Source organism: Mytilus galloprovincialis, chromosome 4 (genome assembly GCF_965363235.1).
Source record: "Mytilus galloprovincialis chromosome 4, xbMytGall1.hap1.1, whole genome shotgun sequence".
In the NCBI taxonomy this organism is placed as follows: Eukaryota; Metazoa; Mollusca; class Bivalvia; order Mytilida; family Mytilidae; genus Mytilus; species Mytilus galloprovincialis.
Genome location: NC_134841.1, coordinates 81882256 through 81908050, shown reverse-complemented (window position 1 = coordinate 81908050; position 25795 = coordinate 81882256). Strand labels below are relative to the sequence as shown.

At 32.0% G+C, this 25795-nt stretch overlaps 1 protein-coding gene across 6 annotated transcripts in view; it reads right to left on the bottom strand.

Annotated features, from left to right (window-relative positions):
- Positions 1 to 25795, bottom strand: part of LOC143073127 (von Willebrand factor A domain-containing protein 5A-like) — a 28482-nt gene continuing 2687 nt past the window's right edge. For 2 of the 6 annotated variants that reach the window (XM_076248453.1, XM_076248459.1), the window contains exons 3-21: positions 25424 to 25626; positions 23404 to 23623; positions 22188 to 22369; positions 21062 to 21170; positions 20651 to 20761; positions 16365 to 16491; positions 15509 to 15650; positions 14143 to 14222; positions 13621 to 13735; positions 13200 to 13367; positions 12107 to 12266; positions 11405 to 11514; positions 10482 to 10891; positions 10196 to 10343; positions 5035 to 7528; positions 4624 to 4698; positions 2759 to 2897; positions 730 to 908; positions 1 to 275 (exon numbers count right to left, since the gene is read on the bottom strand). In XM_076248453.1, coding sequence (XP_076104568.1) covers positions 7352 to 7528; positions 10196 to 10343; positions 10482 to 10891; positions 11405 to 11514; positions 12107 to 12266; positions 13200 to 13367; positions 13621 to 13735; positions 14143 to 14222; positions 15509 to 15650; positions 16365 to 16491; positions 20651 to 20761; positions 21062 to 21170; positions 22188 to 22369; positions 23404 to 23623; positions 25424 to 25626 — 2462 coding nt within the window. In that variant the 3' untranslated portion in view covers positions 1 to 275; positions 730 to 908; positions 2759 to 2897; positions 4624 to 4698; positions 5035 to 7351. The remainder of the gene's footprint in view (positions 276 to 729; positions 909 to 2758; positions 2898 to 4623; positions 4699 to 5034; positions 7529 to 10195; positions 10344 to 10481; positions 10892 to 11404; positions 11515 to 12106; positions 12267 to 13199; positions 13368 to 13620; positions 13736 to 14142; positions 14223 to 15508; positions 15651 to 16364; positions 16492 to 20650; positions 20762 to 21061; positions 21171 to 22187; positions 22370 to 23403; positions 23624 to 25423; positions 25627 to 25795) is intronic. The other 4 variants (XM_076248455.1, XM_076248456.1, XM_076248458.1 and 1 more) reach the window with 4 other exon arrangements.

The window sequence follows — 25795 nt, the reverse complement described above, 5'->3', positions numbered from 1 at the left end:
TTTTAGCATCATTAAGGTTACAGTGATGATAACCCGTTTATTTAGTGACAATATAAAGAACAAGTTAAAAAAACCAATAACATTTTATAATACATTATTAACATTACTTAGCTACATAAATTCTATAGGAAGCGTGATACGTTCGTTTTATTATAAATGAATAGATCAAAACACCGTACGTGATGCAAATCAGCTACTGTGTCACATTGAAATTCTCTCTGTGTGGCTGATGATACACACCGCATGCCACTATCCATACTTTCAGTCAATCAGGCCTGTCAAAATTTAAAAAAAAATGTAACTATGATTAGCTTTAAAGGGTCATTAGCTATCAAAATCATGTTCACTGATTTGACTCAGATTCTCATTTTTGATTTTCTATATACTAAAACTTTAAGCAAAGTTTCAAAAAGTGTAAAATAAACAGTTGACAATCATTATGCATGTACTGTATCAACATACTGTGTGTATTTTTGTCTAGATGTCATTCCAATTTCTAGATTTTTACATTCTAACATAAATTGGTATATTAAACTGTTTCAGTTGAAATTCTTTTCAGAAGTTCCTCACAATATATATGGCAGAAATGGGGCTAACTGAAAGTTTTCTTTCATGAAAATATAGATATTCTAGTCAAGACTAAGTAATGTTATGATGTGATACGGTAATTTTCATTACAATATACTGTAAGGTTTGATAAGAAGAAAACTTATAATTAATTGGTTTTACCATTCGTACTCTGTCGGATACACAGCTTCTTCCAATAACATTTCGAGACTTTGTCCCTCGCACAACTGGGATAAAAGCCACTTCATTGCATTATTTTCAACTCTAATCCACTCTTCTTGAAAATCAGAAAGCTCTTGTCGTACATATTTGATCACAAGTGCTGAACACCAAACATTATCCTGATTCCAAAGGAAAAATTAAAATACTAATTTACATTTAACGTATGATTTATTTTGAATTATTCTTTTAGCTGTTCTTAATGACATTCTGCTTATGTGTGGTAAACAATGTTGTTTGATTCCCAATTATTTTTGTACCAACCACGCTCTTTTGTAGTTAGAGGTTAAGCTAACTATAAAACCAGGTTCAATCTACCATTTTCGATATAAGAAAATGCCTGTACCAAGTCAGGAATGTGACAGTTGTTATCCATTCGTTTGATGTGTTTGAGCTTTTGATTTTGCAATTTGATATGGAACTTTCCGTTTTGAATTTTGCTCGGAATTCAGTATTTTTGTGATTTTACTTTTTGATTAGTAAATTTTATCAGGTGCTTTTGGTTCGGTAAATCCTTGTTAGAATTTGCGGTTTCGAACGGTTTTCTTTTTTACAAACAACAGTTTCTATTCAAACTGTTTACACTTGTTTGGGAAATATAGGCGAGTAACCCCACCTACAACAAGTCATTTTTATGTAAAACGCTTCTTTCGATGACGCATTTAAACGAACATGTTTTTGCCGCCTGAATGCTTTGAACTCAATTACCATTAAAACATGAAAAAAACACTTTATGAATGTTATGGGTCCAAAGCACTCACCTTCATCTGTAAGGCTCATAGCGTAATAATCAAAAGCTAAAGATATTTAAATAAACATGTTCAGTGTGAGCCAAGGCTCCGTGTTCAAGGCCGTACAATGACTTATAATGGTTTACTTTTATAAATTGTTGTTTGGATGGAGAGTTGTCTCATTGGCACTCACACCACATCTTCCTATATCTATGTAGGTACAAATCCGTTTAAAAAATAAATCACTGCTATGAAAACATTCTCTTCGAAACCAGTCCCATTGTTTACTCTTTGACGTTTCTTTTTCGATAAACTGTATCTATGAAACTGAAGAAAAATCATATATCCAGAACCAGGAAATCAGTTTGTTGAAAATTCCCGAATTGATGTTAAGAGTTCCGTTAATGTGACTAAACTTAAAATCTGAACTGAACCTATAACAACGGATAAAGCCAAGTTATTTTCTTTTACTTTCAGAACCTATCTTCCTTACATATGAACTATTCTAATATGACGTGCTTCTTTCGCTTTGTGAATAAACCCATGCTCTAAATGTAATTAAATTTGTTTGCACCTGTGTATATTAACTACTGCAGAATAATGAATTTTATCAAATTGGCATTCACTTTCTCTCGGTCAGAAAGTCAACAGTAATTCAAGGTTTGCTAACGGGTAGGTTAGTAAGTTATCACACTTCTACATTTCAGAAATAGTAACGTATGATTTTGTTTAGTGTCAAATCAACTCTGAATATTGTTTTACATTTAGAAATTGTATTTTTTTTTTATGAGAAGAATTACAAAAAATAAATTGTGTACAGAAAATATAGTATGTTATATTTTGAAAGGTATCTGAATATTGTTTTACATTTAGAGAAGGAAGGAATACGGAATAAGCGATAAAAAAAAACTAAATAAAAAAATGAGCTTTTGATTTTCATTACTCAACACCCATAATTGACCTTTTGATTATCTCAAAGTTAATGGGCTATCAGTAGTATTTCTTCCAGAGACAGACATTATCAGTGAGATGAAATAACCAAAATCAGTGTGATTTAGAAAGAAATGGCATAAACTCCTTGCATGATTTTAATGAGAAGAATAACACCCAAAAAATGTATACTGAAAATAAAGTATGTTATATTTTGAAAGGTATTTTATTGGTTCCTTCCTATTATAAAATGATCAAATCAATCTTTATGATGAAGGAGATATTATAAAAAAAAATGAATAAAATAATACTTTGTATTTCGAATTTCGTAACTCTTCACCATTTGATAGGCATAATGTGTCTACGATAGTGCCTGACGGACGCCAAAATCCACTACGATGAAGTGAGAGTATGCATTTGAGTTCCTCATCTTTAGTCATTTTCTCGAAACTACAATAACAAAAGAAAACAATCAGAACAAAAAATTAACTTTTGGCAGTATTTGAATTAAATTTTTGTGCACATTAAAAAGATCACATATGAACATTTGTCCTTTCTATAAAAAGTTTACCACTAGAAGAAATATTAGATTACTTACGATTTTGTCATGTCAGGGCCTGTTATAGCGGACTCTGCAGTACGGGTTTTGTTCACTGTTGCAGACCGTACGTTGAAGTATTACTCGATTTATTTCACTTGATATGGGCGGAGGTTAACCGATTCGCTCACACTAAACCAGTCCATCTACATGTATAGATAGGTGTTTTAGGATAAACTCATCAACGAAGTGTCCAGTCATTGTTTTGTAATTCCTTTGAAGACACTGATAGGTGATTAGAAATCAGTAATAATTATAACTGCAATCATCCTTATCACATACATTTTCAAATAGACTGTCCTTATGCAAATTAAAACGTAAGCTCCGCCCGATCAGTTAAAATAACATTGGTAATACAGTTGCTTTAAAATGCTTTATTCGGATTCTGTTATATTCTCAATTTTTTAACTCTTTATAATCTTCTAGCAATATTATGTTTACGTTATTGTTTGACGGACACTAAAATCAATTCCGATGAATTGAGAGTATAGATTTGAGTTCCTCATCTTTACTCATATTCTCGTAATAACAATAACAGAACACACCTTTACCCAGTATTTGAAATATTTTTTGCGATCACTAAAAAAGATATATATATATATAGGAAGGTGTGGTGTACATTTATCCTTTCTATTAAGTGTTTACTACTGGAAGATATTTTAGATTTCTTGAAATTTTGTTATGTCGGGACCCGTTAAAGCGGACTCTGCAGTACGGGTTTTGTTCACTGTTGCAGGCCATACGGTAAGTACAATTGCTTAATTGTGCTTTATTTTGATATCTCGTTGCTTTTCATACAACATCTCCTGACTTTATATAAATTGATAAAAAAAAATCCTAATTTGTTTTTAGGAAAACATTCATACGACCAGGGGTCGTTTGAAATTTTGAACGAAAATATACATTCTTGATGGTTCAGTTGTAGTTTGAATTCTCACTATGGGAGTGACATCTTATCATTTACTGAATAAAGTCGATCAGAGGAAATACTAAATAACAAAACAAAGAACATAATTTAAAACTTTTCTGTCTGATATTTTGGTGTATATATATATATATATATATATATATATATATATATATATATATATATATATATATATATATATATATATATATATATATATATATATATATATATATATATATATATATATATATATATATATATATATATATATATATATATATATATATATATGTATGTGCATGTTTGGTGTGTCCAAAGGCACACAGCAATAATGACTGTTACGGTAGTCTGTTTTTAAAACTTAACAATTTTTTATGTCTGTTTGTTTTGCTCACGCATCGTTGTCAATATAATGGTAATTTTAAGCCACTGTCATACAAGTGACAGGTTCAGTTAGCTATAATTACAGGTTTTATCCACTATTTTCTACATAAGATAATTTCTGTACCAAGTCAGAAATATGACAGCTGTTATCGATTCGTGTGATTTGATTGAGCTTTTGATTTTGCCATTTGATATGGGACTGTTCGTTTTGAATTTTCCTCGGAGTTCGGTATTTTTGTAATTTTAGTCTTTTTTTCATAAAATTCAATTAATTACTAAATTACTTTGTAAAAGGAACTGCCATAGCCAATTGTAGCTGTGCTTCTATCGATAGGTGAGGTTGTGTTGGTGGTTGTTGGCTAAACAAAATATAATACAATATACTATTAATATTTAAGTTGATTATTTAATGTTGGTTAAAGAAGTGTTTGGTCGTATTTTAGCACCAATAGATACCTCATAAAAAGCAATTCTGGAGTAGAACTCTGCACAACAGTTTTTGTTATATATTTGCGTTCCAAAAAAATATATTCGAAATTTAAAAATGATTACCGTAATATAATAACATGTACATTCATAGGGATGCGCCTCTTTTGGATATGATTCATTGCTGTATTTGATTACCCATTTTCTATCCAAAGACAATCTTCAAAAATTGAACACTTATTTTCATACAATAAATAAAAGTTACTTACTCTAGTGGTCTTCGGTAAAGGTCATCTAGCAAGGTAAACTGTGGTGTCGGTGGTTGTATAGGAGGCATAGGTAATGTTATTGGAGGCGAGCATGGCAGAGGCGGTGCCATCGGTACATGACCATGCATCAGTTGTAACTCTGACGGTTTCGTTTCTGGTGGTGACAATGCTGAAAATGGCAGCGGAGGTTCTCTTTGTATTGCTGACATACCTAGGGAGAGCGAAGAGAATAATTGACTGCTAGAATAAATATGAGTTTGTTTTGAATATATCATCGAATAACTTCGTATACCACTTTACAAAATTAATATCAACGATGATATTAATAGCTTTTGTGTTGACTCCCGTTTCTTTGCATGTCAATGAAATGGATATTTTATTTCCAAATTTGTGTTTTCGAGTTTGATTGTTATCGATCTGATCTAAAGGTAGAAATTGATTTGTTTAGTCCTCGTTTTTTACAGATGTAAGAGGTATGGACCATATTCAAATTAAACAAAAAAAGTTTAGTCCCTCTTTATTTTTTAATGTTAAATACTAGTTTTAGTTTAATTAACCGCCTTATTAATAGTAAATAGCACGTAGGCTTGCAACAGACTGCGTTAATTTATGTAGATGCTTTAAATAATTCACAAAAGAAAAATACTACTTACCTCTATAACATACTCTATTGATACTAACAATGAGGTCATCGGTATATAAAATGTAAAACAAAATAGAATAATAACAGGGTCATTGTCGTATTCAGATGAACTTGCGGAGAAACCGGTAGCAGGCTTGACGTTCGGAAAACAAGAACAACGTTTTCACTTTCTATTTACCGTTTCTTCATTTATTTTATTCTGCGTTATCAATTTTACTTTTTTTGTCATTTAATGTTTATTTATAATTTTTAGATATGCTGTTGATTTTTAAGCAATGTGTCTATATAAGTCAGTTTTTTTATTCTATTATTTCTATCAAATGTGCATTATTAAGTGGGTTAAACAAAGCAGCAATATAGAGCCCTTGTAAGAAGACTTACTACTCACGATCAATCATATTAAAATAACACTTTTCTCTTGGTGAAATAAATTTTTAAAAAATCATTTTATACAAACGTATAAATTGGAAACTTAACCTACTCCGTGAGAAATTATTCCTGAAGGCCAGCGCATGAATTTCGTAACGACATTTGAATAACTCCGGCGAAACTGTTTGATCTATAATTAAAATAAGAGTATCTTTAATCGAAAAATTAATACTTATGTAGTCTTGTTAAAAAAAGTACTTGCAGATATATTTTTTTTTTTTGCTTTTTGACACCATAGTGAACTAGTTTAGTAAAAGTATGTTCTAATTCATCAATGGATAATAAGTTGTTAAAGGTCGTGATTAACAATACATATTATGAGTGCGTGTATTTTACCATGTCAATTTGTGAAACACTAGACTATTTTTTACAGTAATTTTATTAAATATACATATAACTATACATTACAAACTCTTATGATCACTATTGTGGTAGCGGGTTCCAAATCATATTCCAGCTGTTGACCGAGACCAGATGTATTATTATTAAAACAATGCTGGTTAGACTGATAACTGGGTTAGTTGATCTCAACTACGTCACGGAAGAACCGTGTCTCACTCTCTGTACGTTAAAAACAGTTAAAGAACGATGGTCCCATAGGTGATATGGTACAAAACAAAACAATTACTCCTTCCGAGCATGTCATTAGTTTCAAACGGCTGTATAAATATTTCGCTCTTCCTCTTGGTCTACTTATTTTGTAAACTCTATATTGAGAACAAATTTTTAGTTTGTTATTCCTAAAACATTAAGGTTGCAGTCTTGTAATTGACTGCTCCATAGACTTACATGCAAAACAGCTGATCTTTGAAAATAAAAAAATAAAAAATGCTAAATAGAAAAAAATTTTCATGTTCATATCATGTATGTACTAATGTGAAATTGTGATTTAATCGAAAAAAAAGTGGGTCATGCCACGAAGAATAAGAATTCAACGAAAATCTCTAGTGAACAGAAATTGAAAATCCTTTGGGTACTGTATTGGAATGCAAAAACGAAAACAATCTAAAGAAATTTGAGGTTTCTAATAAAGCATATTTTCTTTATATAATAACAATATTTCAAATTTAACATATGCAGTAAATATATGTATACATAATTTAAAATGAAACTTAGTAATTTGGGACTAATAATATATAAAAAAAAATGTATAAAAGATATCCTCTCATTTAAATTGGATATTTTTTTTAAAATACAGTGCTATCATGTAAAGCATATACATCTCTTGTTTCATTTCGTGCAATATTAAACAATGCCAGCACTAACGACATCTTGAAAGAGTTGGTCAACTGTTTGGTCTTCATTGAGTTGAGATTTGATCCACTGCAATGCTTTCATCTGAATCATTTCCCAGATATCTCGAAGGTCTGGATAAAACTTTTGTAAGAACTTTATTACAATAGCGGTGCACCAAACATTTTCCTGCAATAACAAATTATAATGCACCACGTTTCGGAATTCTGGTTCCTCAATGCTCTTCAACTTTGTACTTGTTGGGCTTTATAAATATTTTAATATGAGCGTCACTGATGAGTCTTATGTAGACGAAACGCGCGTCTGGCGTACAAAATTATAATCCTGGTACCTTTGATAACTAATTAGACTACATACACAAAGATCTTTTATGTGCCTTATAAGTGTTAGTACATATTTCGAATAACTCTAGTGACATGTTCAATAAATTCAACCATCAATTTTATAACTTATTGAGTACCATAGGAATAAAAATTCAAAGTTTGAACTTTTGTGTGAAACTAGTGTGCGAATTATCCGGCCATAGATTTGCGTTGTTTATTCTTGAAACTTAAAACAAACAAAAACAAAAACAGAGTTTACAAGTACTGTGGATTAACTTATTTTCGGGGGTACCAATTTTCGTCGATTATTGAAAAAAAAAAATGTTAGTGAATTTTGGGATTCGTGGTTTTGCGAAAATTTTCTCGCAAGCGTGTGTAAACTTTGTATTTCGTTGAAAACTTAAATTCGTGGTTAACCTTTATCCACCAAACAAAAATTTCTTTCCATTTTTTTTTACTGAATCCACAGTTCATCCACGGAGTTTGCAGTTCTTAATCAGACATGCTAGTAGACATACATTTCTCCGTGCATACGTCGGTTGTAACCGAATGTAGACGGACATGGTAAAGATACCAAAGGAACATCTAAACTCGCAAGTCGAATACAAACTGACAATGCCACGACAAACGCTGAGATTTTAGATTATAGCGTCACTTCCAGTACGTACGCATACATCTCTGCAGTACTATATATATACTGTACAAAGATGTTTTTTGCATATTGAATAAATTCAAAACATATTTTTGCTGTCTTTACTGAATAAAAGATGTGATGTCTTCAATGTTTCATTGAGCCACGAAAGTATACCGGTATAGACTCAAATGGAGATCGGTTTTGCCTTATATGAAAAACAGTTAAGCTAACAATAGAACAAAACACTACAAAAAAGTAAAATAGCAAAAAGGTCTAAGAAGTTTCAAAACAGAAAGTCCGTAATCAAATCGCAAAATTAAAAGCCCCAAACATCAAACGAATGGATAACATATGTCATACCCGTGACTTTGTGCAGATACATTTTATTCTTTACTTTAAAATTCGAAAGATATGTTAGTGCATACACATTACGAGTATCTTTTCTCTTCTAATAGTATTAATTAAAACATTTGACATTTCAGCCTTTTACAAAATTTTACAAAATCCAAACTAAAAACAAATTGTTTTCACAGCTCCTGCTTTGTTTAAAAAACATGGCAAAGTAGATATAAGTATCTTCTCTTACATCAAAATTAATTAATTTTGTTAAATGTTGTTCAATACTTAAGGAACATTCAAATCGGAGAGAATTCGTTACATTAAACAAATTGTAGAGAGTTCATTACACAAATTGTAGAGAATTCATTACACAAATTGTAGAGAATGCATTACATTATACTAATTGCAGAGAATTCAGTACATTATACAAATTGTAGAGAATTCTTTCACAAATTGTAGAGAATTCATTACACAAATTGTAGAAAATTCATTACACAAATTCCAGAGAATTCATTACAATATATAAATTGCAGAGAATTCATTGCATTATACAAATTGTAGATAATCCATTACATTATACAATTTGTATAGAAGTCGTTACAATACTGTGAAAGTACTTTAATTCGTGGATATCAATTTTCGTGGTTTCAGCAATATTTAAATGTTCGTTGGTTTTTAAATTCGTGGATTAATTTTTCTAGAAAGAAAAAAAAATGAAAATTGAAGCCTTTAGAAACGATGGTTACACTTAGTCTGGATTGAAAGGAATTGCTAAGTAAACATTGACCCGTATAAATCGTAGTGACAACACTAATTAACCCAAGATAAAGTGATCAGCAGATTAAAGACCATCAAATGTGTTAATTAGGCCATAAACATGTCACCTAAAGAAAACAGTAACATAAACAAATGCTATATACGTATCTTGAATTGTAAAATAATTCTTATCAAAATCAAGCCAAGCATGACATTATTATTCCCAAGGCTATGAGGATATAGAATGAACACTTTATCATACTAGCATATTAATACCGGAAATACGACATTCATCGATCAAAAAAACATTTATGAGAATTAAAAGATCAAAAGTTGTACAGTTAAGGTTATTAAAGATTAAATGAATATAATCATGCATGCAGTTGTAGTTCATAGTGCATTTGCGCTGTGACTACTATTATAGTATTCTCAGATTTGGCGTTATTCAATATATTCTCTAGATCATAACAATAGTCAAACCTACATGGGTATCTTGCCATTTTTTAATTTGGACAATTGTTGTTTTATTTCGTTGGACACTTAAATTCGTGGATACAGTCATCCACGAAAACCACGAAAATTGGTACCCCACGAATAAAAGTACTTTCACAGTATATAAATTGTAGAGAATTGTACTATGATTAATTAAAATAAGATGAAGATAGATGAAGTTCAGTTATGAAATAACATCCAGATTTTTTATTTTTTTCATTTTGTTCTTCATTTTATATACATATAATGAACTCTCAAATAAATTAATCTTATTTCATAAAAAAAAAATACCGCATATCTGTCGTTGTCTAGTAAATTGATTTTCAGCATCGTTATGTTCCCAATCTCCAAGGAGGATGACCAGGATCCATTGAAATTTTGTAATGAAACCAGCAGCATCATATCGTCCATTTCGCTAGATATGTTGCCTCCATCTGAGCTATGTTTCATAAAAAGAAATAATGATGGATAAAATTAAAGCTATATTTTTTTTTCAAATATGTTAATCAAATCAACCATATATTTTATCTTGATTACTTTTTTTTTTATTTAAAACCTTATATGTATCATAATATACCTTGTTGGTGGTGCTGCTGGTGGTGGTCCTGATCTAAATGGCGGCATACTCGCGCCAGGAGGTGCTCGTGATGGAAGCGGTGCAGGTGGTAAATTTGAATGACCACCTGTGGATGGTGGAGGTGGTGGTGGTCCCGAACCATACGACGATGGATTTCCGCCAGGTGGTGGAGGTGGTGGCGGTGGTCCCGAACCATACAACGGTAGATTTCCGCCAGGTGGTGGAGGTGGTGGCGCTGGTCCTGAATCATACACTGTTAGAGATGCGCATTGAAGATGTCCGTAAAATGGTTGAGGAGAGAAGGCAGTTGATCGAAAAGGCTGTGACATTGGAAATGGAGGTGGTCGACCAGTACCATACGAAGGTATATACATATTGTAAAAAGGATTTTCAATCAGTGGTTCAGATGGCTTGAAAATTGAAAAACTAAATAAGCAAACGATGAAAAGAATTAATAGAATCAGATGTTTGGAGTATATCACATATAAATAAAATAGCAGCCCAAAAATGAAAAAAAAATCTACAGATGAATTCATATTTCTCGGTTGCTGTCATGTTGCAATTTATAATGAAGTTTCTTTTATAAATGTATCTCAAATTATAATCCTATGCATATTTTGGATAAAAGATCGTGTTTCCTGGAGTATAAATATAACTATGTTAAATGTTACTAAACAGTTTAAGTTAATAGTCATTTTTTGTTATATAATACGAATTTCTGTCAATTTGATTTACTTTATCATAATGCCGTTTTTTCGTTGCTTAACAAAACGATAAAGAATTATTTTTAAAACTTATTCAAGTAAAGTACTGTAATTATTTGAAATTATGACCATGATTTTTACCAATGATTAAAACGTCACATGTTATAAGTATATAAATATTTTTTTCTGAATAGATTTTTTAAAATGTGTGGTACTCACTGATTCTAATGGAACTCTAGTTTCTCTGTCTACACCGATGAATGATGTATACTTAGACACAATATTAGCAGCTTTACTTACTAATACAATGAGCCACTTATTGGAACCATCTACATAAACAATGTATTTGTCAAAAAAAAAATCAAATGTAATAGGACTTAAAAATAATTTATTATCGCAGAACATTGTTCTTCTTTGTTTAACGGACTATATGTATACAATATAAGGACTCTATACGCAAGTGTGTTAGGCCGCTTAGACTTTTTATTTACTCACTTGGACCATCTGATATCACGGTTATTGGTCAAGTTCGTGATTCTTTGTCTTTCGTGTCCTATGTAGACAGTCGTTTATCTTTTAGTCGTTTTTCGCGTTGTTTTTTTTTTTTTTCATTTGGATGTCGGTTTCTCTTTTGCAGGTGAACTCAGTCACATTTGTATAATGCCTCGTTTTACAGTTGAAAAAGAGGTCACAATATATATAGGAAACGTTATTTATAATTTTAAAATGAACATCACCTTTGAATTTCATATTTTGGCGCACTTTGTGAAAAATATTTGTCATAGTTTGTCATGATTTTAGAGTAAAACACATTATTTGTATGTTATACCGGAACCACAGTTCTATAAGATAACTGATAAGAAAGGATTTTCAGTTATAATGGTATAAGAACAAGTGTGATTGGAAATTGAAAGTTGTCACCTTTATCATTTAATTCCAATTCTTTTATCTGGTATTTAGCTGCAACCCGATGTAACGGTAGATCAGTATGTGCCGTTTGTTTGACATCTATTTCCATACTGTGAGTAATAGCTTTTCCTCCAAGATCTCCTCTTAAATTCACAGAACCTAACGTTGTTCTCTGCAATAACATTAGCTTATACTAAGAAGGGTATCACCAGCCCAGTAGTCAGCACTTTTGTGCTGACATGAATTATCATTGATATGGTTATATTTATAAATTAACTGTTTACAAATTTTTCAATTTTTGAAATACTAAGGCTTTTCTACCTCAAGCATAGAATACTTTAGCTATATTTGGCAAAACTTTTAGGAATTTTGGTCCTCAATCTCTTCAACTTCGTTCTTTATTTGGCCGATTAACTCTTTTGGATTCGAGCGTCACTGATGAGTCTTTTGTAGACGAAACGCGCGTCTGGCGTATATACAAAATTTAGTCCTGGTATCTATGATGAGTTTATTATACTGAAAACATTGAGGTCTGGAGCTGGATGTCAGTAACTGCTATTACACTTTTGTTATGTATGTATTATTGTCATTTTCTTTATTTTCTTTTGTTACCTATTCTGACATCGGACTCAGACTTTTCTAAAACTGAGTTTTACTGTAAGTTTTGTTGTGCGTTTGTTTTTTCTACTTTGGCTGGAGGTAAAGGTGGAGGGTTCAGATCTCAGAAAACATGTTTAGCCGCGCCGCATTATTGCCCCTGTCCCAAGACAGGAGCTTCTGGCCTTTGTTAGTCTTGTGTGATTTTTAATTTTAGTTTCTTATGTAAAATTCGGAGTTTAGTATGACGTCCATTTCCACTAAACTAGTATACATATCTGTTTAGGGGCCAGCTGAAGGACGCCTCCGAGTGCGGGAGTTTCTCGCTGCATTGAAGACCCCTTCGGCTGTTGTCTGCTCTATGGTCGGGATATTGTCTTTGGCACATTCCCCATTTCCTTTCTTACTTTTATTTTCTATAATACCGGGTTGGCAAATTATTCAAGTCATAAGAAGGAAAATTCGGAAAAAGAAAAGATATACTTAAAGTGTGAAAATAGAATGATACCTCTCTGTCGTGAGAGCTCAGCAAGGCAAATAGTACTAATTTCTCTCCTCTAAAGATGTTTGGTGGTTGTGTTGGTATAGTAGTTACTTTGTTACCAGGTGGTAAGTGCCACTCAACTTTACCATTACAGAAACAGTCCTCCATTGCCCATTTCATAACTGACATGACCTTATAAAAGAAAAGGCAAACTCTTCAAGCAAATACTTCTATGTTGATAAAAGAAACAACTATGAATTTGATTTCATTACTTATGATATTCATTGCGTACAGAAAGTTTTGTCAATGCTGATTTTAATACAGAATCTAAATCTTTGTATAAAGTGTTCAATGTTTTCTACAGTTTCATTATTTTTTATTTTCTTTAAAAAATTGATATACTGAACTCTCCCTCCACTTTTAAAAAGATGCTGAAAGAATAAACCTTTGCGTGCATATTGTCTTTGTCTCTAATGAATGTCGCTTTCCCATTGGATGCATTGGCCACGCCTTTGATAAGGCTTGTTGACACACCTTCTCCTATTCCAAATGTGAACACTCTAAAAAAAATGATAAAAGGAGAAATGTAAAGATAAGTGCTTCGTTTTATAATACAGTGCACGTTACATATGTCTCAACCATCAGAATTGTAAAGTTAATAGAGTTTTCAATTTCTATATTTATATATATTCATTCATTTAAATTCAATTTCCCAGTATGATTTTAGATTTTTGCATTAAATTATATAAACCGGTGATTGTCTTTACATCGATTTTTGCTTTTTGTAATGTCGACAGTTTGCATTTGATTATTTACAACGGTATTTTTCGCCTCTGTTTTGATACGCGTGATTTTTATTCGATAAAGAAAAATGATTTCTTGGTGTATTCCACAATCAACTGTTTGCCTACATTCTTGAAAATTTCTTAATAAGGAGGAATAAATTTGTTTTTTGCCGTGCATTTACCTAGTATTGGCAGCATTTTGCTTGACTAGAGATATAACTTCATTTGTATTTTGTACTTCACCGTCTGTTAAAAGGAATATCTGAAATAAATTAAAGTACATAATAATGTCATTTTCAAAATTCAGGTGGTTTAGATTGGCGTAATTTGGGTAATATTTCAGATAATCAGATCAGCTGGAATAGACGGTTTAGCTAACACTTGTGGTCTTTTGATACTATTTACCGTATAAGTTACAGTGTAAAACACAGTCTTTAAGAATAATAATCTAGCCTCTTAAAATAGCATTTCATTTATTTATCATTTGGTTGAATTATCCTTTAAATTTCAAAACATAAAGGAAATCAAAATAACCTTTCAAAACAGTATCTTGACTTACATCTAGAAATTGACAATGAGGGTCGGTTGAAAACAAAACTTTACGACAAAAGAGATGATTTCAGCTTTCCAATTGTGAACTTTCCATTTCTAAGTAGCAACATTCCAGCAGCACCTGCATACGGGGTATATATCTCCCAATTGATACGATATTCCCGTGCTTGCATTTCCTATCATGATTTTCTTGATAGAGGGTTACTGCTCACAAGGAAGCTATTAAACCAAGAGTTCCAAATGGTGAAGTTGAAATCATCCCTTCGTAAATTTTACGGACGCCATCACGAGTTGGTTGACCGTTATGGAATAACCGTTTCACAAATGATATCGGATATGTTCCTTACGTCGTAACTACAATCCCCTTCCCTTTCATGAATGTGACCTACCGAATTAGACTATTAACCGGATTTGTAATCAAATAAGCAACACGACGGGTGCCACATGTGGAGCAGGATCTGCTTACCCTTCCGGAGCACCTGAGATCACCCTAGTTTTTGGTGGGGTTCGTGTTGTTTATTCTTTAGTTTTCTATGTTGTGTCATGTGTACTATTGTTTTTCTGTTTGTCTTTTTCATTTTTAGCCATGGCGTTGTCAGTTTGTTTTAGATTTATGAGCTTGACTGTCCCTTTGGTATCTTTCGTCCCTCTTTTATAGAGTTCAACACTTTTATCACAATTAAACAACAATTTCCAGCTTCATAGTTCGTACTACCAACTTGACATTGCTCTCTCCCAAACTTACCCTTTAGTTCCAACTACACATTTCTTTTTGGGGCAGAAATTACATATTAAGATCTAGAAAAATCAACTTTCAGTATACAAAAGCTAAACTCAAAAAGCAGAAAACTGTCAATTTGAAAGTGATAAATATCAGCTTAAAATTGTGAAAAATCGATAACCAGGAATCAATAAATGTTAAATGTCTAAGATTTTTCATATTCAGAGTGAGAAATTTTAGAGAAAAAATGTCAATTCTGATTTTGATATAAATACCTGTCTTGGGTATTCTTTTTTAGCCTTTTGTTGATATATCTGCGTTAGTGGACGTAAAATTTCTGTTCCGCCCATATTTGCATCCAAACGTCTCTGGATAGCCAAAGCATCATTAAGAGTTCTCTCATTATACTCTTCACTCCTGTGCAAAAACAATTGTTTTAAATGATAAAAAGGAGTGGACGATCATTTAACTTTTTTAAACACCAAAGAGGAAAAATAATACAAAACTATATAGATTGCATACGTTCGAAGAGCTTTTCTGGATTTACCTTCAAAATGAACCCTCAAATCCGAATATTTGAAAACCAGAACAACAGATGTGAAAGAATCAAAACAGCTGAAGTTTGGAATTTTCTACACAAATACCTTTGCATGAACAGGCTATGAGATAACATACGATGATTCGTAAGAATAAACGCTTTAACTGGAAAGATTTTGACTATACATTCTTTGTTTTCTTTTTTAAAAATCATTTTACTAATCGAAAAAGCGTGTTCATGTAAATGGTTTGTTAACGGTTAATGTTCAGAACATTTCCACTCAGAACCTACATAATGACGGAAAGTGAGAGGTTTGGTTAGCCATTAAATCAGGTTCCAACATACCATTCATTCTTAAAATGTCCTGTACCAAGTCAGAAATATGACAGTTTTATCAAATGGTTAGTTTCTATGTGTGTTGACGTCTGTTTTAACTGCATTTCGCTGTTCCTATTGTTCCTTGGTTTTGTTCTTATAATTGATGTGTTTCCCTCGGTTTTGGTTTGTAACTCGGATTTGTTTTCTCTCACTCGAATTATGACTCATGAACACCGGTATACTACTGTTGCCTAGTTTTTTTAATGCATACTAACTTTTTGAATAAGAAAGTGTGGTTACTTCCAAATGACACAACATTAAAGAGACAATCCATTGGTAAGCTTTTCAATAACAGTAGTAGAGTTTCTTTAGATTTTGCCATTCTATCACCATGCATACTTCCTAAAATAGTTTGTACTCATTATTGTTAGTAGAGGAACTTATAATGATAGTGATGATATAAATGTTGATTATTTATTCTGTTTTTTTCCCTGTTATAAAAAGTAAAATCACATAATACTGAACTCTGACAAAAATTCAAAAGGGAAAGTCCTTATTAAATTGCAAATATCAGTTTGTACCTATCATTTTGCATACCTATACCAAAACGAAAGAAAACTTCAAAATACTGATGAACTATTATTATAACAAGCAATAGGCTAAACGCACAAAAAAAGACTCAGATACTCTTCCCGAGTGTGTCGATGCTATGTGTTCATTCATAAAAACTAGAACTAAAACATCTGAATGGGTCTATGATTACACATGCTATATCGATCGTTAAAGTATCATATGTTGCTAAGCATATGTCCTATCTCCTTAAAAAGCCCCAAAAACATTGTCTCGGTTTGAAAATCACATTACATAAACTGTTTAATAAATGAATAACTTGTTGACAATCAACTCGGAAACTAGATATATATACCTCCACGAACCTTACCTACCAAATATAAAGAGCTAAAGAGCTGGAACGTTCTTCTCTTTATTTGATATCTTACTACATAAGTGTCCTTACAAACAATGATTCATTGCTGGGTCTTCCAAGTGCTTCATAAAAACTCTTTCTAAATCAGTTACATCTATTTTATCAACTATCAAAGCGAAGTTACAAAGTTATTGTGAATCCGATGTGAATCTTTAAAAAATACAATAATCTGTAAGAGAACATATAATCAAGTACCTTTCTTCCTGCAATATGTAAACGTTTAGTATTATCCATTCCACAGTCCGGCTTACATACTACCCTTAGATGGGGCATACAAAAACTCATTTTCAGTAACAACACGAATTGAAATGGCTAACGTAGACATAAATATCTTGTCTTTGGCAGGTCTTAATCGTTTTTACATTGTAAAAAACTCCGATTCAAACAAAAAATTATGTTCAACTGACGTTATCAAGTTGTTCATTCCCATGATAACCCGAGTGTACCAACTGTTCTCCTCTTTTGTCAACTTATTCATTTATTCATAGGGGGGCTTCTTTGGAAGACTGAAGCTTACATTATTAATTTCCTTCGCCTTCCGCTATATAGATAGTGTCCTTTCGCTAAATATTCAAAGTGTGTTGACTAGGATGGACGCATTTATACCATCCAACTTGAAATGAATGATACAACATATAAAATTAGGTCTGCCTCAAATCTTGACTTACATCTAGACATTGACAAGGAGGGCCTGTCAAGAACGAAACTTTACGACAAAAAATATGATTTCAGCTTCTTTATTGGTATCTTTCATTTTTATGTAGAAACATGTCAGCAGCACCTACAATCATGCATATGGAGTGTATATATGATAGAACTTACATTTCCTATCATGATTTCTACGATATAAGGTTGCTGCTTACAAGAAATCTATTTTACCAAGCATTCAGAGATGCACTTGAAATCTCCTTTCAAAAAGTTTATGGACACCATCACAAGTTGATTGAACCTCGTGGAATAAAGTTTTTTTTTAAAAATTAGGTCGTAACTATAATCCTTCTTTGTTACCTCTAATGTGGCCTACAGAATAAGACTTGTTATAGGATTAGTACTGTCATGGGCAACACGACGGGTGCCACATTTTGAGCAAGATCTGTATGCGCTTACGAACACCTAGGATCAGCCTGGTTGTCGATAGGGACCGTGATACTCTAGTTTTATAAGTTATGTCTTTGATTTTGATTTTTTCTTTCTAAAATTGATGTCATTTCCAATGTTATTTTTATTGATGTTGAACTTTATTGCTACAAATTGTTCTTAAATTAAGTTCACACAACTACAAAGTTATAAGGATTGTTTATACCATAATGATTGAACATTTCCATCTTAAAGGGATATTTTTTAAAGAGATAAACAATATTTCTCATAAATTTGTCTGTCCGAAAGAAATTTAAGAAATTATATTATAAAATGTCATAAATGTCAGACACAACGAGAATTAGTATACTAAATAGCGATGACTATTTCAACTATTTCATGGTTCTGGTCCTTGCTTGAAATAAAATGTAAATGATTTATATCAGATGAAGATTTTTTTTTGATAAAAAAAACTGTATTGTTTTGTGTATGAATGTCATTCTGTCCATCAAAGAGGGGGGGCAAGGGGTTTAACTGTTATGCTGTTATGGGGCAATTTAATTCTTTGTTATCTGTTATTCTGAAAATGTATTTGCTGTTAGCTGTTATTGTCTTATTCTTTGTTAGCTGTTATTGGGCTTTTAGTTTTATTGTTATCTGTTATTGTGATAATGTATTTGCTGTTAACTGTTATTGAAAATTGAATTGTTAGCACTTTTTTTAGAGCAACTTTTCGGTAGTAATTGAAGATCATTGGACATTGGGGTCTACCACTACTAATATGTTGGTCCCTTATTCGGAGCAGGATTCCATTAACATATACCCATCACAGAAGTGAGGTCCAGGACAATATCAGTATATATTTTGATTCCTTTGTAATAAATTCCATTTTTTTGGAACATGTATTTAGAATTATCTTATTAAAGGAACACATATGGCCAGGAATATCTGACAAGAATCTCAATGAAGGACCAGTTAGCCTTTTATATACTATGGTATATAGATTCAGCTATGTGATTCTTTTCAAAGCAGAATCAAACACATTGTACAATGAAAGTCCCAACCATGTACTGGGTTCCGAAGCTGCACATAGCTAATTACAAACAAACATTTATTTCTTAATTCTTCAATCCATTGTTCCCCTACTAAATTATGTATTTAACTTACTAGTACACTTGGTGCAATCAAAAGCCTGATAAAAAATTGTTCAAATTAAGCCTTTGAAAATATTGGAATAAATTACTTTTGGAGTGTGAACATTGGTTCGAGGTACTTGATAAATTGCATGCTTATAATTGGTGCTTTTGATTTTTCTATACCCTATATACCACTTTGCCTCATAGTTTTATTAAGAAAAATTCACACACCTCATTAAATGGGCATTTATTAGTATATATATTCAAACTCTTTTAGGTCATTTTTTAGTAGCAACAAACACAAGAACTATGGCAATTGGACCTGCGTTGATACCAATACTGCCCTTGAATTTTTACTAGATATCTTTTTTGTCTCTTTGACATATTCCTCATTTCAATTCTTAATTTTATTACAGTAACACTATTTAAATTACAAGCATGTGTGAGTTTCTATAACTGTATAACAATAAATCCTGAACAAATTATTCTATAACAAATAAACATATACGCCATGAGCGCATGATATGCCAGTCGCCCTTTTTGAAATATTCGATAACTTCTTTATGTCATGATGATATCAGATATGTATAAAAAAACGTTTTTGTGTTAATGTCCGAAAACTGGAAAATCCCCCCTTTTTAATTAATAAAACAAACCCCTTAAATCGGAAACTTAAAATCTAAAATTGAAAGGGAGCTTATGTTAATAGATATAAACAATTAACTAAAATTCCTTGCATTTGTGAAAGGATTTTTGAGATATTATCAGAAAAATGAAGAAAAAAAACACCATATTATTAAATAAAACCCAATTACACAGAAAACTAAAATCTGAAATATATAAAAAAACGAAGGGGAGCTCAAGTCAATAGATATAGACAATTTCCCAAAGTTTTATGCAACTAATAGGTTAAAGAGTGTTGGAGAATTATGTTCGACATGTTGACGACAGACGGACAACAGTATTCCATAATACGTCTCGTAAACGAGCGTATAAAAATATATTGAGTAGTAAACACATTCTAGATACATAATTTTAAAAACATGTTCATAGAAAATGGAATTCATTACAAAGGATTAAACCCGTAATAGGAAATACTGGATTTGTCAAGGACCCGACTTATTTTAACATTTCATTTACTGTTATCTGTTTTTGTCCATTTTAATTCCTTGTTATCTGTTATAAGCCAAATCAATTTGCTGTTTTGCTGTTATTGGGACCCCCCTTGCCCCCCCTCATCAAAGACCCTTAATTTGAACAATAAATATTTTTGTTTTGTTCTTACTTGTCTTAAATCTCATACTAGTTTTTGGATATTAATAAAAAAAATTATATGCAGGATGACAGTTATCAAGTAACGTACCTGATCGATCTATTACAAATATAAACTCTCGTTTACTGTTAAAAGCTGAACCGTGACTTGGAAACTGTGGCAGGAAGTTAACCATTAATAAATCTTCTTTCTGCATACCGTCTACAATAAAAAAAAATAGACATACGGAAACTCGATTTGTCTACCTAACTGAACACTTATACAAAAAATCGATGGCCGGAAAAAACACATGCATGAAAAAGGATTAGCTATTTCAATCTTTCAAGTTCTTTATGCTTGAATAAACTAGTTTTGCGAATCATAAAGCGTTATGAATGTTATGCAAAAAAAAAATATTAAAATTTTTAAAGTTCAAATAAAATACAGAAATATAAATCTATAATCTAGTATCTTAGGTTTTCTCAACATGACCTAGTTAATAAATGATTTTAAAGTTTATACCTCCATATGGATCTCCATATTCAATTAGAACCTCAGGTTTATATGGATCTTCATAATGGATGTCAAAAGTTAAGTCATGGTAAAAGTTGAAGGAACTGACTAGGTGAATCTGAAAGATATCAATAAATGTATCAGTTGCGTGTTATAAAAATGATTGTAGACATTATTATTGTCTTATATGGTTGTACGTTCTTTCGTAATCTGTTTACTCTAACCCCTTGTCCAGCACAATTGTCATTATTTGATATGTGAAGAAAAAGAGATAATAGTGAAAACATCAGCAGCTAATATACTAGAATTTCAATCCGACCCTCAGTTTTTTTACCAGAACTTTGTTAAGCCCGACACTTTCAATCCATGTATACGATGTAATTTTTATTGCTAATGATTTTTTTCTGTTTTCTATAAATTTTCAATTTCTTCAAATAAACAAATAATTAAGCCAATATTGAGAGAATGAACTGTATGATACATACCTGTATCGTATATTGATATCTGATAATAACATAAACCATATAATTAGTTTATCAAGGTATACGGCTTATAATGTAATACGTCAGACGCGCGTTTCGTCTACATAAGACTCATCAGTGACCCTCAGATCTAAATGGTTATTACGCCAAACAAATACAAAATTGAAGAGCACTGAGGATCCAAAATTCCAAAATGTTGTGCCAAATACGGTTAAGGTAATCTATGCCTGGGAAAAGAAAATCCTTAGTATTTCGAAAAATTAATACTTTTGTAAACAGGAAATATATATATATATATATTTGATATTAATGTCAACACTGAAGTGCTGATTACTGGGCTGGTAATACCCTCGGTGACGAAACGTTCACCAGCAGTGGCATAGGCTCAGTGGTTTAAATAATTATTAAAGGTAAACGATATACCAAATTTCCTGCACCAGATGCGGATTTTCGACAAAAAATGTCTCTCCAATGATGCCCTATAGTCCAAAATACAAAATATGTTTAAATTCAAAGCATATTAAATCATTGAAGGGCTTATGAATCAAAAAGTCAAAAAGATACATTAATAGTCAAAGTTGGGTAAGAAATCAGAGTTTTGCATGAAGTGTCTTCTGATTCATTTGCTCTCATAGATAATATATGCTACTTACATCAGCTGATGTCTTGTATTTGTTGTAGGTTACATTCAGCTTATCTTTGGAGCTAGATACAGAATGTATTCTATACCGTCCTGTGATGGTGCTTTTAAACTTCAGAATACAGGGAGATTTGATATCAATTTCCCCAGCAGAAGGCTGGCTTCTTATGGCACGTCTGTCAACTACAGCCTCAACTACGGGTGAACAACATAACAAGTTTTAAAAAGTTTTGGGCTTTCAAAGAAAAAAAAAAGAAAATGAAGAAAACGTAATCAACAGTTCAGGAAATCGTGACTTCACAGAAATCTAAAGGTGATGAAAAAAATCGGTCTAAATAAATAAATTGTTAATTAACACCTACTTTGTATTTAATTCTAATATGACGTGCTTCTTTCGCTTTATGAATAAACCCATTCTCTAAATTCAATAATTTGTTTTTACACATGCGTACATTGACTACTGCAGAATAATGAATTTTATCAAATTGGCATGCATTTAATATATTTCATTAACTTAAAACACTTCCAAACTCTTAAATGATGCACATGTTGTTACTAATTCATTTGTTATGACTGTAATGTGTTGCATTCCGAAATTGACATATTTGACCTCGATACGACAACCGTTCGTGCTGGCTGTTCAAAACTCCTCCCTCTGAAAAATCCCAGTGCCAGCCTTTTGCTTCTTTACAAACGAAAAAGGGAGGTTCATGGAAGAGCCTATACAATCGCTTTACCCTTATACACATCGGACATAGAAATTACCTTAATTGTCCTAATCAGAATTGAAATAATTGATGCAAGCTATACTTTATTGTAGTTTTAACATGGCTAGGCATTATATTCGTGTTGTTTTATCCCTCAATATCGTTCGGGCAAAAATAATCACGAATATAATGCCTACACATGTTAAAACTACATACATAAAGTATAGCTTGCATCAATTATTTCTTAAATTACGCGATTAATCAAATGTAGATTTCAAACATGAAGTGTGTTATCAATGGGAAAATATAGTTAAAATATAGAACTTTGATTTCGTTATAATTCATACGAGATGAAGTATGACGAAAGCAGAGTTATGTATATATCTTAATTGGATTCGTCAATGGGGGAATGCCCAACAAAGTTCAAATGAAGCGAATATGAGTCTTTTGGGTTTTTTTACCCAATGGATTATAAGGAAAAAACAACAAGACGTGCACGTCAATGTTTTCTGTTTGTTTCACCTGGCATGTATCTAGGATTAAGAACTGTAGGTAATGTGAACCTAACTGCTCCTCCTGGATGATATAATAATTCAACAGCGTAACTCATAGTTAATAAGGCTGTCTCTCCTCCTGGCAGATTGCCAAGTTTACATTCAAAGATGTCACCGGCTGTATCGTCTTCCTCTAATAACATTGCCGTGTGTCCATGAGAAATTGCTTCATCGTAGGTTCGTCTGGCCTGCAAAGTAACTTATGATACTAAAAAAATTCAAAGATATTTTAAAGTACATACAGTCTAAGACTCTTTCATCGTGCAATAGTATGAAACCATTTGATTTTTCTAGACTTTACACAAGTATTCTCCATTCCAAAATCAAAGCCACATTGAAAGAGTTGGTACTGCTATGTTTAAAAAAAGAATGGCCAACGTAGATACAAATATCTTGTCTTAGGGAGGGATAAATTCTACTTTGTAAAGAATCACTCTGATTCGAACAAAATATTCTCTGAAACTGACATTATCAAGTTGCTAGATTTCTTGCTTGACAGCATATTTGTTACGTTTGGAAGAAATGTTTTTTCAACAAACTGCGGCATTCCAATGGGAACCTATTGTGTCCCTCTTCTTGCCGAATATTCCTTTATTATTATGAGGCTGACTTCATACAGGAACTTCTTACGGTGAACTTAGCAATATCTTTTAACTTTACTTTCCGCGATATAGATGATGTTCTCTCATTTAAAAAATCAAAATTTGGTGACCATGTTAAATGCATCTATCCCATCTAACTAGAGATAAAGGATATAACAGATACAATTAATTCTGCCTCGTATCTTGACTTACATCTATAAATTGGCAATGAGGGTCGGTTGAAAACAAAACTTTACGACAAAAGTGAGGATTTCAGCATCCCAATTTTTAACATTTCTATGTAACAACATTCCAGCAGCGTCTGAATACGGGGTATATATCTCGCAATTGATACGATATTTCCGGGCTTGTATTCCTTATCATGATTTCCTTGATGTGACAAGGTAGCTATAAAACCAAGAGTTCCAAATGGTGGAGTGGAAGTCATCCCTTCGTAAATTGTACGGACGACATCACGAGTTAGTTGCCAATTATGAAATAACCGTTTCACAGATGATATATGTCTTAACTACAATCCCATTCCCTTTTCACGAATGTTCATACTGAATCAGACTATTTATCGGGTTTGTAATAATATGAGCAACAAGACGGGTGCCACATGTGGGGCAGGATCTGCTTACCATTCCGGAGCACCTGAGATCACCCCAAGTTTTTGGTGGGGTTCGTGTTGCTGAGTCTTAAGTTTTGTATGTTTTGTCTTGTGAACTATTATTTGTCTGTTTGTCTTTTTTTTTTGTTAGCCATGGCGTTGTCAGTTTGTTTTCGATCTTTAAGTTTATGTTTTTCAAAGAGATACTAATTGTCGGAAGGCGCATCTGGTGCAGAAATAAAGTAGATCCGTTTATTTTGAATGAATGCGTGAAATGTTTTCGATTTTTGTAAACATTATAATACGCATTTCTTTTTTCCTATCAATTTGAAAACAAATAATTGTGGATTAAACAACATCATAAAAACAAGATTGCCAGAAATCTATTTCAGTTTTCAATCAAATCCTTTTTAATATGATTTTCATATAAAATTGTTGATATGATTTAGACACTATTTGGTGTGGTCGTTTCATATAAAATATAAACAGATAAACAGAGAGAAACAGATATTTCAACAGTCTGTAGGTAGACAAAAACTAAAAGGTTGACCTATCTAAGTTATAGTTTGCCGGCAGATTGCAAGAAAACATATCCCTTTTAAGGTAAACTTATATAAATCTGTTGAAGTGATTTAGACACTATTCGGTGTGGTTATTTTATATAAAACATAAAACTATATTATGACATTATGTTTGATATTTGTACTTTTTGGTAATTTGATATAGTTTATTGTAGAAATGTTTGTTTTGCTAGACATGTACTGTCATGTTTAATTTCCAAAAAAAGAGTACCTCACCTCTTCCTTTTCCTGACACTCTGCGATAATGTGCTTTCCATTAATGTCAGCTTCAAACTTGTATACAGCTGACATATCATCCATCGGAAAAACGAAACTGGTTTGTATCGGTTCTGTAGTTTCATTCTTGTAGGTCAGTTGGCATTCTACATTGGCTATAAAACCCTGAACTGTCACATTGATTTTAGATTCCTTCAGTGGAACTAGTCAAAAAATATAATTTAAGATATTCAGATGAGTACTTGAAAAAAAAAGGAAAGGTAACTGCGAAATAAAATTTCATCAACCAAGATGATGCAAAACCTTTCGTGTAATAGCCCTTGTTAAAAGGCATAATCAAACAATTTTCCACACAAACTTCGTCCAGTGAAC